At 38.4% G+C, this 15122-nt stretch overlaps 1 protein-coding gene across 1 annotated transcript; it reads right to left on the bottom strand.

Annotated features, from left to right (window-relative positions):
* Positions 1-4199: 4199 nt before the first annotated feature.
* On the bottom strand, positions 4200-14042 carry LOC138589373 (deoxynucleoside triphosphate triphosphohydrolase SAMHD1-like). The gene is made up of 15 exons (XM_069659636.1): positions 13960-14042; positions 13565-13607; positions 12780-12940; positions 12452-12567; positions 10641-10801; positions 9427-9573; positions 9234-9334; positions 8902-9016; positions 8714-8805; positions 8479-8594; positions 8023-8156; positions 5946-6035; positions 5715-5819; positions 5461-5564; positions 4200-4934 (listed from the first exon to the last, which is right to left on the bottom strand). Exons 2-15 carry the CDS (start codon positions 13580-13582, stop codon positions 4862-4864), a joined length of 1533 nt encoding a protein of 510 aa, XP_069515737.1. The 5' UTR covers positions 13583-13607; positions 13960-14042; the 3' UTR covers positions 4200-4861.
* Positions 14043-15122: the final 1080 nt, after the last annotated feature.

Raw genomic sequence — 15122 nt, 5'->3', positions numbered from 1 at the left:
AAGTCTTTGCCTCGGATTCTTGAGCTCGTCAGTGAAGGAGAACATTACTTGGATCATTCAGCTTACTGTTCAAGACTCAGATCTCAAAGTTAGAATGAGAAACTTCATGACCAGATACGCTCCATGGGATTTGTTCGCAGTGCCACCATCTCTGAAGACCAATTATTCAGATCAATGACTTAAGTTGTAAGATAAATCAGAATTGTGCTGCGATCATTATAGTAATTCAGAAGATGATATCTTTTTTTAAATGGCTTTCTTGTGAAAATCTGCATAACTTGATGCCTTGTAGCCTAAAACACTTCTCATCTTAGAAGTTTAGAAATGTACAGAGTCCGTAGTAAAACACTCTTTCTAGAGTAAAAAGTAAGACTCTGAACTGTAGATGAATAGATGAATACCTCAAATATTGTTTGCTGCTAAATATTTCAGCCAACCAATGTTTCTTTGCATTTACATGACACAAGAACTTTCAATAAGGAGTAATAAATACTGGCTGTAAATAAAGTCAGCAGTCTCTTGGAACTGCAAATATGCTCAAATAAATAAATACCTTTTGATGATCAGGTTTGTGACTAATAATGTTTATTCCTTTATGAACAGCTTAATTACTGTATGCCTCAGTGAAGAACAACAGTGACCCTGTCTCAGTCAGATCATGTGATATCTTTAAAATCTTGAGAAGGGGTCCTTAACTATTATAAAAAATTACATTTAGGATAAAAGGGTGATTTATTGCTACAGCTTATTCCATGTCTCATCTCCTGCTGATTTTCTTGTTCTCTCACCAGAACAAAAAAAAAGGAAAGTATTCAGCTTCACATAATTTATTTAACTCCATCCCCCCCAGAAAAGAACAACATTAACAGTATTAACAGTTTCTCACAGTATTAGGGATTTAAATTGGGTACATCTACTGCATACAACACCGGTTTAAATGTCCAATGTGCAATGTGATCCATCTGCTACACACATTGTGTCAGTTGGTGCAAATGAGCCAATTGTGTACAGTTGATTACTGTGTAATACAAATATACTCAAAAACATGTGGTGAAATAGGTAATGATTCACATAACTCTCCCTATTTAGTGTGTGAATGCAGCATATAAACATTTAAAGATGGTTTAAAATGCACTATAATGTAGTTAGCAGTTAAAATGTAGTTTAAGTTTAATAATTACTTCCTCCTCCTCTTGTGGGCACCCACAAGTGGAGGCCAGTGTAACTGTAATAATTTAATAATAAACTGTCATAAAAGTACTAATCTCGAAGATTTTCATTTAAATAAATGTCTGTTAAGTCACTATCTATCACCCAATGAGGTAACACAGTGATTGAGCCTATGGTCCACTGACGAAAGCCTTTGCATTTGCAGTATAACAGACTCGGTGTCTGTCATGACTTTCGCAGAAAAAATCACAAGCAGCGCCCAGTTAGTGACGCGTTTTCCATCACCCAGCAGTGGTTGGTCTGCCAGAGAGGGTAGGCGGAGCTAAGCGGCTGCTTTTCTGGTCTCTGCAAGTGTTGCGAGTAAACAGTAATCTACTATGGCTGAACAAACACAGAAAAGATCGATGACCACAGATACAACTTTAAAAATAAGTGAAAATCCAAAGAAAAAGAAACAAATTTGACGCTCAGATGAAGGCAAACAGTCTAAAAAGGAAAGTGACCGTCAGCGAGGAAAATCAAGCGTTACAACTGTGACAACCAGAGCCAACCGTGGACGTCACACATGAGACACTGTTTGGATATCTGGGAAGTGTGCTCCTGCAATTACCGTTTATCGCCATAGGTGCCGCCAACGAGAACGAAACTAAAATCTTCAAGATTATAACTTTAAGTTACAGTTGTTGACAATTACTTAACATAAACACGAAAAAAAAGTCCAGATTTTGGCTTCGAACTTTATTCTTAAAAAGTTAAAAACCATCTTTACGTGTTTATATAGAGCTTATAAAAGAGGGTTACGTTAAGAGTCACCATGAAGAACCACAAAAGTTCAGTTATGCAGAATATATCCTTACAATGCAGCTGTCAAAAGTCAGGTTTCCTTTCAAACCTAGTGCAAATTTAAACTGAATTTCCAGAAAATCTGCAAAAGAAAAAGCAAATTGATGTGTGTTTTCTAATACATTTGTTAAGTGACTATAAAGAGTCCAGCAGAAAAAGATGAACACTTTATTATGTTAATTCTCCAGTCGGGTTCTGATAAAACCTCTGAACAAGAGCGTGCAACAGAGTGATGATTACATGTGCACCTGTTTTAGCGTTTCCAATTTTTTTAGCAGGTGGATGGAAACTCCCTCACTGTGGATTCACGTATCCAAGATGGAGCTCTGTTATACTTCTTATCAGTTTCACAAGGTCACTTCGAGCATCAAGACCCAGATTTTAAAGGTTCATGTGAGCAAAAAGCAGCTGTAAAACCTTGAAGGAGCATCTACTGTGCAGGTGAGGTCACACTGAGTTCATTAAATGGACTGTCCTTTCTGTCACATTCAGGTCCCTACTGACATTCTCTTCTCCGGCGTTTTAAAGCTCTCATTAGAGGTCGAAACTGCCTCTAACTGACGTTTCCGGTTGTCCATGTTGATCATACTAACAGGCGATAATTTCAGTTTGTCACAAAAGAAGAGAGCCCAAAATTACAGCCGTAAATGGTTCCCACATAGACTGCTACAGCTGACTGGGTGGTTCTGCACAGAAGACACTGGTGCGATGAAAAATACCCGGGTTTTGTTTCCACACGGGGTGCGTCAAAATATCCTTTAACACACACACAATGTCCGGTCACTGCCTTCAAAATAAAAGTATACTGACACGACTCAAAACTTCTTCACCTTCATAGTAGAATGAGACCACAAATAGCCGTGGCGTTAGCAAAATGAAAAGAGTGGAGCACATTCTTGCTCCACTCCACAAGTTAATTACACAGTGTCACTTCTGTCAGCAGTAAAAACAATTAGAAATAAAGAAAAACAAACAAAAACAGTTTACCTAAATTCATGATTAACTTTAATAAACAGTCTCCTTAATATATTCTATTGAATATGGGAACTTTTTTTTTTAAATGATTTTATTTCAAAATTAAAACACATTGCTTCCGGTACATTACACGACACGTGTCTATAACTTGACACAGGTCCCTCCCATTAGAACGAGCGCAAAAGGTGGAGCCAAATATGGTGGAGCGAATCAGGCCAGAGTGTTGACGCCAAAACCCCGGAAACATTCAGTGACGACGATTTAGGACCTGCAAAGCCGGCGTTTTTAAAACTGCTTTTTCGTATCCGCGTTTTGCAATTAAAGTAAGCATGGTTTAGTAATGTACACACATATGGCCAGGACATGACTGGATGAATACTCTGCTCTTCGGTAAATCGGTAAGTCAGCCGCTCTCTACCTGTAGCCTCAGATTTTCCAACTATATGTTGATAAGTTAGCCTACTTGTGTACTGGGCAGGGCATTTCAGGTGTCCTACATGAGATGTGTTTACCTGGTACAGCACGTTAATTGTCCATGTATTGTACTGACACTTACAACCAGGTACATTGAAACTTACTCCAACTCACTGTCCATACTAGTCAAGTTAATGTTTTATTTGTCAAATCAAAATTCAAAACAAACTACACAGCAGCCACAAAACAGGCTTCAATACGGATATATCTCTGGAAGGATAAGAGGATTACACTAGGCTATGGATACGTTTGAATTAACTTACCAAAACTATTTGAATGGGAATGTCTTTTTTGTTTTGTTTTTTAAACACATTCAAGTAATGAAAAAGCGTACCTGAAAAAAAAGTGTTATTACTTTTATACAGGTGTCCCATTGAACAAATGTGGTCACTCTTATTCTCGACATGTTACGATAAGACTCATGTCATAAGCCATGGTATAAACAAAATTAAAGCTGTAAATTCACAGATTCTTTTATTATTATTATTGTAATTGAACCATAAAGGGACTTTAGTATCAACTAAATTATAATACAGTATTTATAGAAGTTATACATCACCCGCTCCTGTGTGAAGCTGTTCCTTATGACATTAACTTGAGCCACAATAATATATTTTAAACAAATAAATAAATCATATTTGAATGATCTTCTTTGAAACATATGATTTCCTCTGGATTTGGACAAATGAAACTGCACAAAGACACAGCACAGAGAAAAACTCTTTTTTTTAATGTGTGATATCAACCCATCAAAACAGTAATATACTTAAAGGCTCTAATAGCGTTGGTTTCCCTTTAGATGCATCATATGTAGAGAACACATCTTAATACAATTACTAAAACATAGCGGTACACAATGTTTTCTAACAACTTTTAAAGATCATTGCAATAAAGAAAGTGTATGATTTCCTATTGATCTATGATATAGTATGATTCCAGTGAGAAGATATATTGAATTCTTATTTCAAATTGTCAGATGCTTAATCAAAAGGCTTCCCAAGAGCCACTTTCCAAAGGTAGAACTGTTCAAAACTAAGATTATATAAAACAAGCATTTAAAACATTTAAAAATGATCAAACGAAATCGAATCAAACATCACTCAAGATCAAAATAATAATCAATCAGAAACACATACATTTAGCAATTAACATACAAAACAAACACAACTTAATATTTTGAATCCCTACATAAAACCACAAGTTAAGACCATTACACGTGTTGGAAGTGCTTTACAGCTTGGTATGGTCATAAGGAATATAATGTGATTTTTCAATGATTGAACTAAAACAAAGATACAGTATGTCTATGATAATGACAGTGCTCCAATAATCCTCATCCTGATTTATTTTGAAAGAAAAACCCTTCACCTCATGCAACATGTAGGCTAATTAATATAAATCATGTTCCACTATCTGCTGAAGCTTTTCTTTTTTGTGCCCTTTGCTCCCTTCGTTGTTGCTGCATTTCCACCCTGCATGTAAAAAAAGACAGATGAGAGCATCAGTTATAAAAAGAGCAGTGCAGAGTATAACTAGCCAAACATATGAATGACAAATAGAAGCTGAAATGTCTATATTCAATAAATGATTTATACTTCTACTCATTTTTAAAGCAAAAATTCCAGTCATTATTGAGATCCAACATCTCACTTGTGCTGTCACTTTTGTCACTTGTCTTAAGTGATAGTAAATCTGTACGTCAAAGTTTTGGCCAACCTTGGCTTTAGGAAATTGTAACTTCTACAGAAGAACAAACTATATTCGTCCATCAACTGCAGTCCTATACTGCACCAACTACAGCCCCATGATCATAGAACAATGGAACAGCAATCTTCCAGAGCTCTGACAAGTTGTAACATATGTATCACTCCCTCCCTGTGATGTTACATCATAATTAATGCTCATAACTTAATCAGCCTTTCAACGCAAAAAAATCGCCAGCCAAAGAACCTCACGCTGCCTACAATATCCTACAACCTTGAACTAATTGTTACCTACTGCTTAAAGCGCTTCTTGGCAGTCTCCAGACTCTGTTCTTCAGGATTCTTGTAGTAAACTCTGATCAGCTTCTCAGAAAAGCACACTGTGCGGATCTTGGATTTCTGATAACAATGACAGCAGATTTAATTTAAAGCAATGACATAACATAACAAAGGCTTCCTTACAAATAATTAAATCATGGATGAAACAGCAGATACAAAGAAAGAGTCAGTCTAAAGTTTTAGTTTTCATTGATCGTTGAACCAACTGACCTGGTCTTCAGGCATCCACTTTGCCTGATCAGGGTTATCCTTGCTGTAGAAATACACATATTGGACAGGGTCCTTGCCACCCTTTCCATAGTCGAAAGTAATGACCTAAAAAGAAGGGTGAGAGAGAAATAAAAAATGCCATAACATAGTTCTGTAACATCTTACAGATCAAATGATCTACAGAACCCAAGATTTTACAGAAAGTGAGGTGAATTAAGAATAAAAACTTACATCAACTACAAAGTCCTCTGGTGTCAGTTTTTTACCAGCAAATTTTCTTTTCCACCCAGATATCTGGGCCATGGCTGCTTCTTTGTCCAGCTTTAAATGGGAAACACAATCATTTCGCTGTGCTGGGATTGCTGCAGCAGATATAACTGAAATCTGCACGTTACAATATTTAATTAAGTAGCTTATCAATCAATCAATCACATTTTTTTTGTATAGCGCCAAATCATAACCAGAGTTATCTCGAGACACTTTACAAAAAGAGCAGGTCTAGGCCGACTCTTTGTTATGTTATTTAAAGAGAGGCCCAACAGGAATCACCATGAGTAGCACTTAGCAATATTCGGCACATTGGCAGAAAAACTTCCTTTTAACAGGCAGAAACCTCGAGCAGAACCAGACTCATGTTGAACAGCCATCTGCCTCGACTGGATGGGCCGAAAATGGGATAGAAGGAGATGCAGGATAGAGACAGGCAAAGAGAGCAACAACATATGTTCTTGTTACATGTTACTTGTTATGTGTGTTCTACGTGTAGATGGGCACCGTAGAATGGCAAAAGAAAAATTATTCCAAATTAAACCCAAACCCAGTCTCTCAAAGGTTCAGTAGGTAACATTAATAAAACTAACTTTTCGTCATATTTGTTCAAACTGTCGCCATGCAGTAGTACATGAGAGAGAGAATGTTCCTCTGGCTCCTCCTCCTACTCCTAGTGGCATTTGCAATAAATCTACTGTCACGGAACACAACAACCAATCAGAGCCGAGCAGTCTCTCATGCTGCTGTCAATCACACACTGCGCACCCCCACTCCTCTGCGCATGCTCACACGGTCAAGCACAATTTCGTCAGTGTGCGCAGCGTCAACCGGTTTGTGTCCACAATGACTGCAAAACGACCACGGGAATGAAAAAACGAAAAGAAATGAGGAAAAGCAAGCGAAAAAGACTTTGGACCGAGACGGAAACAAAAACAGAGTACGTCGGAGCGGCATCTCTGAGGTGGAGAGAGCTACGGGAGCTGAAAAGTGCTCGTGGTTTTTGCCAAATAGAATTTGCTGTAGATTACCGTTCACAGTAAAAACACTGATTTCCGCGGGTTTGATGTGTATCTACTTAGATAGTGTTGGTGGTGTAATACAACGGCTGCAGTTATTGTTATTTTACTTTTTACCGGTGTGTCTGCCATCTTGTATACCTGGTTTCTTTAGTTCCCATGGTTACTAGCCTGCGCACGCATGACAGCCTCCTCTGCAGGGAGGGCTTTGGAGTCGGGACTAAGCGCCATGTAGAGAGAGGGGGAGGGACCTGGAGGTTGTTCTCTTTCAAAATTTGAAGCAAAGTCCGCTCTCTTCTCCATCTTACCTACTGCAGCTTTAATAAATGACCAAATTCTTCTATATCAATAGAGATTTGTTAGTTGCAGGCTCTGTTCATGTCACCCTGAAACACACCTATGATTAATTAAGGGACCAAATACAACCCCCTTGCTCTACTTTGTGCCAAGTTAATGCACCGTTTTGCCTTGTAAAATGTAGGACAGTCCAGCTGATATCATTAGGTATTTATATACATTTTGAAGAACATTGGCAACATAAAATAAATGTTGTTCTACCAGGCAGTCTGTACGGGATTTTGGCTGTGATGTGCGGTGTTGTTTGCCAAGGAATAAGAGGACAAAATACAGACATTTAGTCCTTCTTCAATGTGGAAAGACTTGACAATGAAACAACCTGGAAAAGCTGACGTGAATGCAATTTGTATCTCTCACTCAAAAAATAAAAATGCACCAACTTAGTGTTTAGTTGACTGTGAGGGACTATATATCCTATGACTCTGTTACCCTGCTATCCAATCCAAATTCCATTTCATGGAACTATGACTGGTGAGAAAGTGATGTTGTCCATGTTAAATCCAGGAACAATGCAGGCAACACAAAATTCGAGAGACAGCAGAGAATTCAACGTGAATTTGTTCTATTGACTGAAAAATGAGCACAACATCCAGCTTTGTAATAACAGTGAATCAGAAAATGTGTCACACAGAAGGATAATCAAATACAGGCACACAAAGACATACCTTCTGATCCTCCTCCCCCAGTGTTTTGTCACCCAGGAACCTGTAGAACTTTCGAGCGATGATTTTTTCCAGAATCTCCTTCGCATCTTTCAGCTCCTCGTCGGAAGAGTTGAGTATTTGTTCAAACAAATTATCTAAAATACAAACAGTTAAAGATACATGAGTTTGAACAAACCATTGTTTTACAAATAAATGACACAGTGAGGGGAACTGAGGGGTGTGACTAACAAAACTAAGCAATGAAATAATGTGATAATATTACTGGATCTGGTGTCATTGATCATACATAATTATAAGAGCATCAGTGAAGTTAGTGTTTCCTGGCCACACGTCTTGAGAGCGGGCTCAGACGACAGGAGTGTGAATCAAGTAAAAGTTGGCCACATCCTTCTGTAGTCTAAGTCAACCTAAATGATTTCAGACATGAGCTAACAGCACACATTGTTATCCACAGACCTGTCAGCTTGGTGTAGGCCTCCATGTCGCCTATGGCTGTGGAGATAGTGAACATCTTCCCTCCTGAGCCTTTCACCTTGATGTGCTCATCTGCTTTAAAAAAAGCCTCGGCAGTCCTGGATGATCATACCCAACATGTAAAGAGATAATCATGAGGCAAATGAAATAAGCTGCATCAGAAAGGAGACCAAGCTTAGTGTTGTAACAGCCCTAACATCTGAAGGAAGGCACTTACATATGTTCTATGATGTTGTTCACTTTGTGCTGATAGGCTCTTCTGTGGTTACAGTGTCTCGCATGGAACAAGTCATACATATTGTCCATCATCTGTTGGAGTTAATGTCCATAGTTTAGTCACAACTAAAGCTAATATCAGATTGCTGTTTAATATCTGATAACAAGCAGGAGTAACACTGTCAGCACCTTGTCTCTAATGCAGATGTGCTTCCACTCCTTCCCCTCCACCTCACACACCCTGGCAAACTTCAGGAAGCGGTTGTGGTCAAAGTTGTTCTGGACTCCCAGGTGGTAGCAGTCTCTGAGAAAAGCCATGTTAAGGAAATATGTGAAGAAAACTGGAAGATTAAGTTGAACTTAATATTCTTCAGAATGCTGAATATTAAACTAATGAGGAGATTATTATAATTGTTCAGGGGAAAAAACAAAGATTAGTATTATAATTAGTAGTATAAGTATTTTAACTTTCTGAATCAAGAAGGGAATTGCTCCACAGCAGTGGTTCAATGAAATCGCACCTGGCTAAGTAGTCAAACTTGTCAACATCAACCCCACTGCTTTTGTTGGACACGATTTCATAGAGAAAGGCCTTGTCCTTTCCTCTGCCTTTATGTGGCCACTGAGGAGATGATAGACAAGAGTGGCATTAGAGACATCTTTGTAACAATGAGGAGCGGCTGATGTCATGCCTTTCAGATGAGCTTGACTGACCTTCTTGTCTTTAATTTGTTTAGGCATAATCATCTCCTTGATGAATGTCAGGTCCTCAGGCAGCTTCAGGCCACAATCCTTCATTTCTTGCTTAAGCTTATTACATTTGACCAGGTAATCAAACATGTCACAAGAGCCCTTTTCATGCTGCAAGAAACACAGGCCCATTGATGTATAAATACATATATCAGACAAAGTATACACAGAATTGAATGCTTGTCTTATTTATCATGTCTGACGGACTGCAGGCCTGTGGCCATAACTTGCATAATGACCTAGACTTGTAACTTCTAAAGCCTGTTGCTCCGTCATTTGGCCAGACAAATCCGGCCACCTGACAGAACAATCTACAGCAGAGTCTTAGAATCTCGGTCTCCTCTCTCTTCAGGCTCACCCTTCTCCACGCAAATAATTTCTTAATATCTGAGAAAAGTGGTCATGACTTTTGAGTGTGTAAATCTTTAAATAACAGAGTCCCTTAGGATCTCACTCATCTAAGAACTAGATGTGACTTAATTTCATCCCATTGTTACTGTGAGTATGTTCACAACATATTAAATGTTATTATAAGGGATATTTGGGAGGGCTGGGACACACTGAATAGAAAGATGCCTGTACACAATCATATTAAGATAAAGTGCAAATATCCTGTATCTATATGTGTCACTCACTATACTTAGTTCTAGACGCCAAAACAAACAAAATGTGTAGTGTTCTCTTATTGTGTCACTGAAGACACGAAACTAAAATGCCATCATATGAAAATTCAGTGCAGTCACCATGTTCGTTATTAGCAGGCTAATCTTCTCCGCTCTGGTATCATCACAACGACGTGTGCTAACAGGGCTAGCAAATGATGTTATGTGAGACTGCCTGTTGTCTGTCTCCGCTGGCTTCTCCTTGTGCTTTAAGTGAACGTGGTTAAGCATCGAACTATGTCTATGACATACAAGTTTAACACCACATATCTTGCACAGCATGTTATCTTCGTCTTTACTTCCAGACATCACTTTTCCTGGTCACGGCTGACATGGTGCATGTAACTGAGTTAAACTACTTTAGCCGAAAATATCGCACGCGCAGGTGCGCGAGTAGTGTAATGTTACTCGAATAATGTCAACAACAAGTACTCGAGTACTCAAGTACTCAAGTATCCCCATCCCTGTTGGTTAGTATATCATACGTACTGTTACACATAAATTATTTTTTCTTACCTTCCAAGTCTTCAACTTCTCTATCTCTTCCTCTATCTCTTCCTCTATCTCTTCCGCTATCTCTTCGTCCAGTTCCCCAATGTTTGCCAAGTCCTCTTTTTTTTTTTTCAGTACCATGGGGACGAAAATTCCATCAAACAGATGGGAAAATGGCCCATGACCTTAATATGGAGAAATAAATGTATGTATAACCAAACAATATTGAATATGTCTTATCAGGCCAGTTTTACTTGAATTAGAGTCAGGCTTTTTCTCCTGGATGTACATTTGGTTTTATTTTATGAGCAGAAATATGTGTCAGTAAAAACTGAATTTGAATTACTAAAAATTTGAATTTGAATCACATTATTTGAAATTGAATTCAGATTTATTTGAACATTTAAAGTCCACATTCAGTTTTTACAATTCGAATTCAATTCCTGAAATTCAATTTCTGTTTACTGAGACACACATCCGGTTGATAAGGAACAGCAATCGAGTGCAGATTCACAGCACCAATCTGCACCTATGTTTTTGACCATTTGACCAAGAGTTATATTATTAGCTGTTTGCGCTACGGCAGCTTTGTTCAGGGACGCTCCGGGGGGCTGCTGCTGCGGGGAGCTAAAACTGACAGGTTGCCGTGTTACCGACTTGCTGCTCCGGAGCATCCCCGTGATGTGGGGACTCACTGCACGCAACCCACTTTTTAACAGCTTTTATGTCATAATCAGGCATTTAAAGAAAACGACAATAGACTTTGACTAAATAAACCTTGTGACTCCTCATTTCACACCAATAAGTTACCAGCACGGCTGGGCGGACGCGAGTGTTATGTGAATTGGTCACGTGCGGTGGGTCCGAACTGTCTGTTTGCTTGTGGTCAAGCAGGGAATCACTGACAGCCCCCCGCAACAGCAGCAAGTCGTTGACACCCCACCACAATGGCAATGGGTCGGTTTTAGCTCCCCGTTACAGCGGCAGCTGCCCCCCAGAGCTCACAGAGCAAAGCTACCGTAGTGCAAATAGCTAATAAACTATCATTAACTAATAATAGCCCGCGGAAGGTCTGGCAGGTCTCGGTAGCTACCAGTAGATCCACTGGTAGGTCTCGGTAGCCACCAAAAGTAATAATAATCAATTTCAGCTTATTACAATCAGTGTCAAGTTAATTGGAATTTAGTTCCAAACTGAGAAATTCAATTTCAAATTATGTAATTCAAATTCAAGTTTTTTAAGTCGAGCAATTCAAATACAAATAATACAAATTCAGTTTCTACTGACTAGAGATAGACCGATATGGTTTTTTCAGGGTCGACACCGATACCGATTATTAGTAGTCAAGGAGGTCGATAACCGATATTTGAAGCTGATATTCATTTGCAGTAAAAGTGAAAATTTTGGCATCACAATTTTGAATAATACAAACTCCAACACCAAACTTTGTTTAAATGCCTTTAAGCATATGCATCAGAGCCAAAATAACCCAGTTTTAAATTGATCTCTTATCGGCCGTCGGATTAAAAAAAAAAAAATGCTGATGCTGATATGCGTCAAAATGGCGGCCGATAATCGGTCTATCCCTTCTACTGACATATTTCTGCCCATATTTTTTATTCCAAGAAATACTGATTGTGTAACTCATGTCAGACTCCCAGCTGTCTTACAAATGATTCAACAGCTGATAAGTCAAACTTACTACATGATCAATAAGTGTCCAAAATGTCAATAAACTGATTACTGTTGAGGAAACCAAGAGTGTCTATTTGTTGTCAATGCGGGAACTTTTAAAACCTTTACCATGTAATATTGAAAAGGGGTGCATTACTCACCTAGGTCATGACAAAGACCAGCAATCTCAACACAAAGGATGTCTTGATCAGTGATGTTGAGTTCCGGCTGTCTTGCTTTTAAAGCCCGTACAAGCTCTCCTGCTAAATGCGCCGTCCTTTTGACACCACATAAAATAACTCACATGAGAATCCTGCTGCAACACTAAAAATATAAACTTTTATTATGTCTATACTAAAATATGCAATGTTAACTTTGGTTGTATTTGTATATTTTATTAGGTGCTTTACTGCAAACCAGCCTCCACCTAACTTGTAATGTGGTTACCTTAAAGCACAAAGCTCTCTGTGTGAAAACTTGCTCACATACCCAATCGAGTGCTCAAAGCGGTTGTGGGATGCTCCGGGATAAACAAAGTAGGCTCCTCCGAGCTGCTTGAGATTTCGTAGTCTCTGGAACTGAGGTGTGTCAATGATTTTGATGAGAAGTGGATGTAACTCCACATGCCCATGGATGGGATCATTAAACACCTTGCAGAAAACAATAAAACAAAAACCAGCACCCGTTAATAACCAAAAGAATACCAGTAAAACCAGCTCCCGTTGTTGAGAGGGCTCTGTGTGATAGCTTAAGGACAAAAATATGACAATGTTCTCACATGAGGCCCAATGAAAACATTATCATGAAACCAAAGCTACAAAAGAACCGCTTAAAAACACATCAGTGGGATCATCAAGCACCTGGTGGAACAAAATGGTACAAAGAAATGTATGTTTCACTGTTTAATCTCGTACTGTTTAAGCTCATAAAGAAGTTAAATGACAGGTTAATCTTTTTATCATTGAACTTTGCTCTACAAATGATGCTATCACACTCTTCACCCTGAATATGAACTGCTTCCTTCAGGCAGACGGTACAGTCAGTCAGTGAGTTAAATAAGCTCGATGTGACCCCTGTTGAACCAGCCCCATGCACAGCGAACCCGGTGCCATCTTCTCTGCATTTCAATTTTATTTTATTTTTTTCTAGCCTTTTTTAGTTTTTTATTTTACACTGTATTTTTTTAATGTTTTAACGTCATTATTTTGTCTTACCTCACCAGCCATAAAATGTTGAGTAGTAATGTATAGTTAGGCATGTGTTATATATATTACCTTGCCTTGATCGGCCATGATTTTCAGACAGGCACCAACTTTCCTGTAGAAAATGGGGAAAAAAAGAAAAAACATGGAAGGGAGAGAGTTGATCAAATAATTTTTTTTAAAGTGAAACCTCAAATAAATCCCATCAGGTGGATTTTTTTTGCGCAAATAAGTGCTAAAACTTTGCTTTGTACACACTTTTTTCCAGGACTTTTTATAGTAATTAGATTGCAGCAGTACAACAACAGAAACTTAAATTACAATGTGTTTATTATGACAAATAGCCTTGATACTACAGTAACTACACAGATATACAGAGAAGCCCAGGGCAAGTCTTAAGCAACTCCCAACAAGCCAACTTTGTTAGGCAAATCCTTGAATTGAATCAACAAAACCAGAAAACCAACCTTAAATTAAGTTCAGTTCTCCAAGTCCTTCTTTTTGCTTCGTGCTGATCTGACAAGCCGTAGACGTCGTTTAAATAGGTGATGAAGGCAGGCCTGCACAAATGATACTCAGTGTTTGAACATACCTGACATTTATATCTCCACCACGCCTGTCAGATTGGTCACTGCCCTCATGGTGATACTCTTCTTACAATTACACAAAAACATTTCAGAAAACAAAACTGAAAATACATCAGAATTTTACGAGATAAATTAACAAAATTTTATAAAAAGGTAAATACCAAATATCTTGACTAGCAACCCTATTCAATCAATCAATCAATCTCATATCTCGAGACACTTTACAGAAAGAGCAGGTCTAGACAGACTCTTAGTTATGTTATTTAAGGAGAGGCCCAACATGAATCACCATGAGTAGCACTTAGCAACATTCGGCACATTGGCAGAAAAACTTCCTTTTAACAGGCAGAAACCCCGAGCAGAACCAGACTCATGTTGAACAGCCATCTGCCTCGACTGGATGGGCCGAAAATGGGATAGAAGGAGATGCAGGATAATTCTCTAATTTGTTTAGGAGGAAACGTGATTGCTGCCTGAATTAACTTACTTGAAATGTCCCATTTCAATAGTCAATCAATCAATCAAATTGTATTTGTATAGCGCCAAATCATAAGCATAGTTATCTCAAGACACTTTACAAAAAGAGGAGGTCTGGACTGTACTCCCTTGTTATATTATTTGTATTACTTAGACATTAGCCATGCTGCATGCAAGAGAAAGTAAGTGACCTAACAAACAAAACTAACAAGAATCCATAACCCATTTTATTTAGCCCTAATTGGTAGTGGGTATAAAATACATATAAAACTAATAGCAGCATTCAGGAAGTGCCTAAACAGTATTTCTCTATGCTAAAATACTGTGAAGGGACACAGCAATACAGAGCTGATGCCTGCCCAATTTCTACTCCTTTATTGATCAAATACCTGCAGTTGGGCCAACCAGTCAAACAACAGTAGCCGTTCTGCATTTAAAGAGCCACATGCCGACATGCAACCACACCCTTCAAGAGAAGAAAAGTCAAACTAAAAAGTATTTTGTAGTTGTGTAATGTTATTTTAATACCATTCATCCTTCAGAGATTAGAACACTCCATATTCCTA

The sequence above is a fragment of the Semicossyphus pulcher genome, unplaced genomic scaffold, assembly GCF_022749685.1.
Source record: "Semicossyphus pulcher isolate SPU_LCO1_2020_fin unplaced genomic scaffold, fSemPul1.0.p SCAF_13, whole genome shotgun sequence".
Lineage (NCBI taxonomy): Eukaryota > Metazoa > Chordata > Actinopteri > Labriformes > Labridae > Semicossyphus > Semicossyphus pulcher.
The sequence above is the reverse complement of the archived record's forward strand: the minus strand, read 5'-3'. Positions and strand labels throughout refer to the sequence as shown.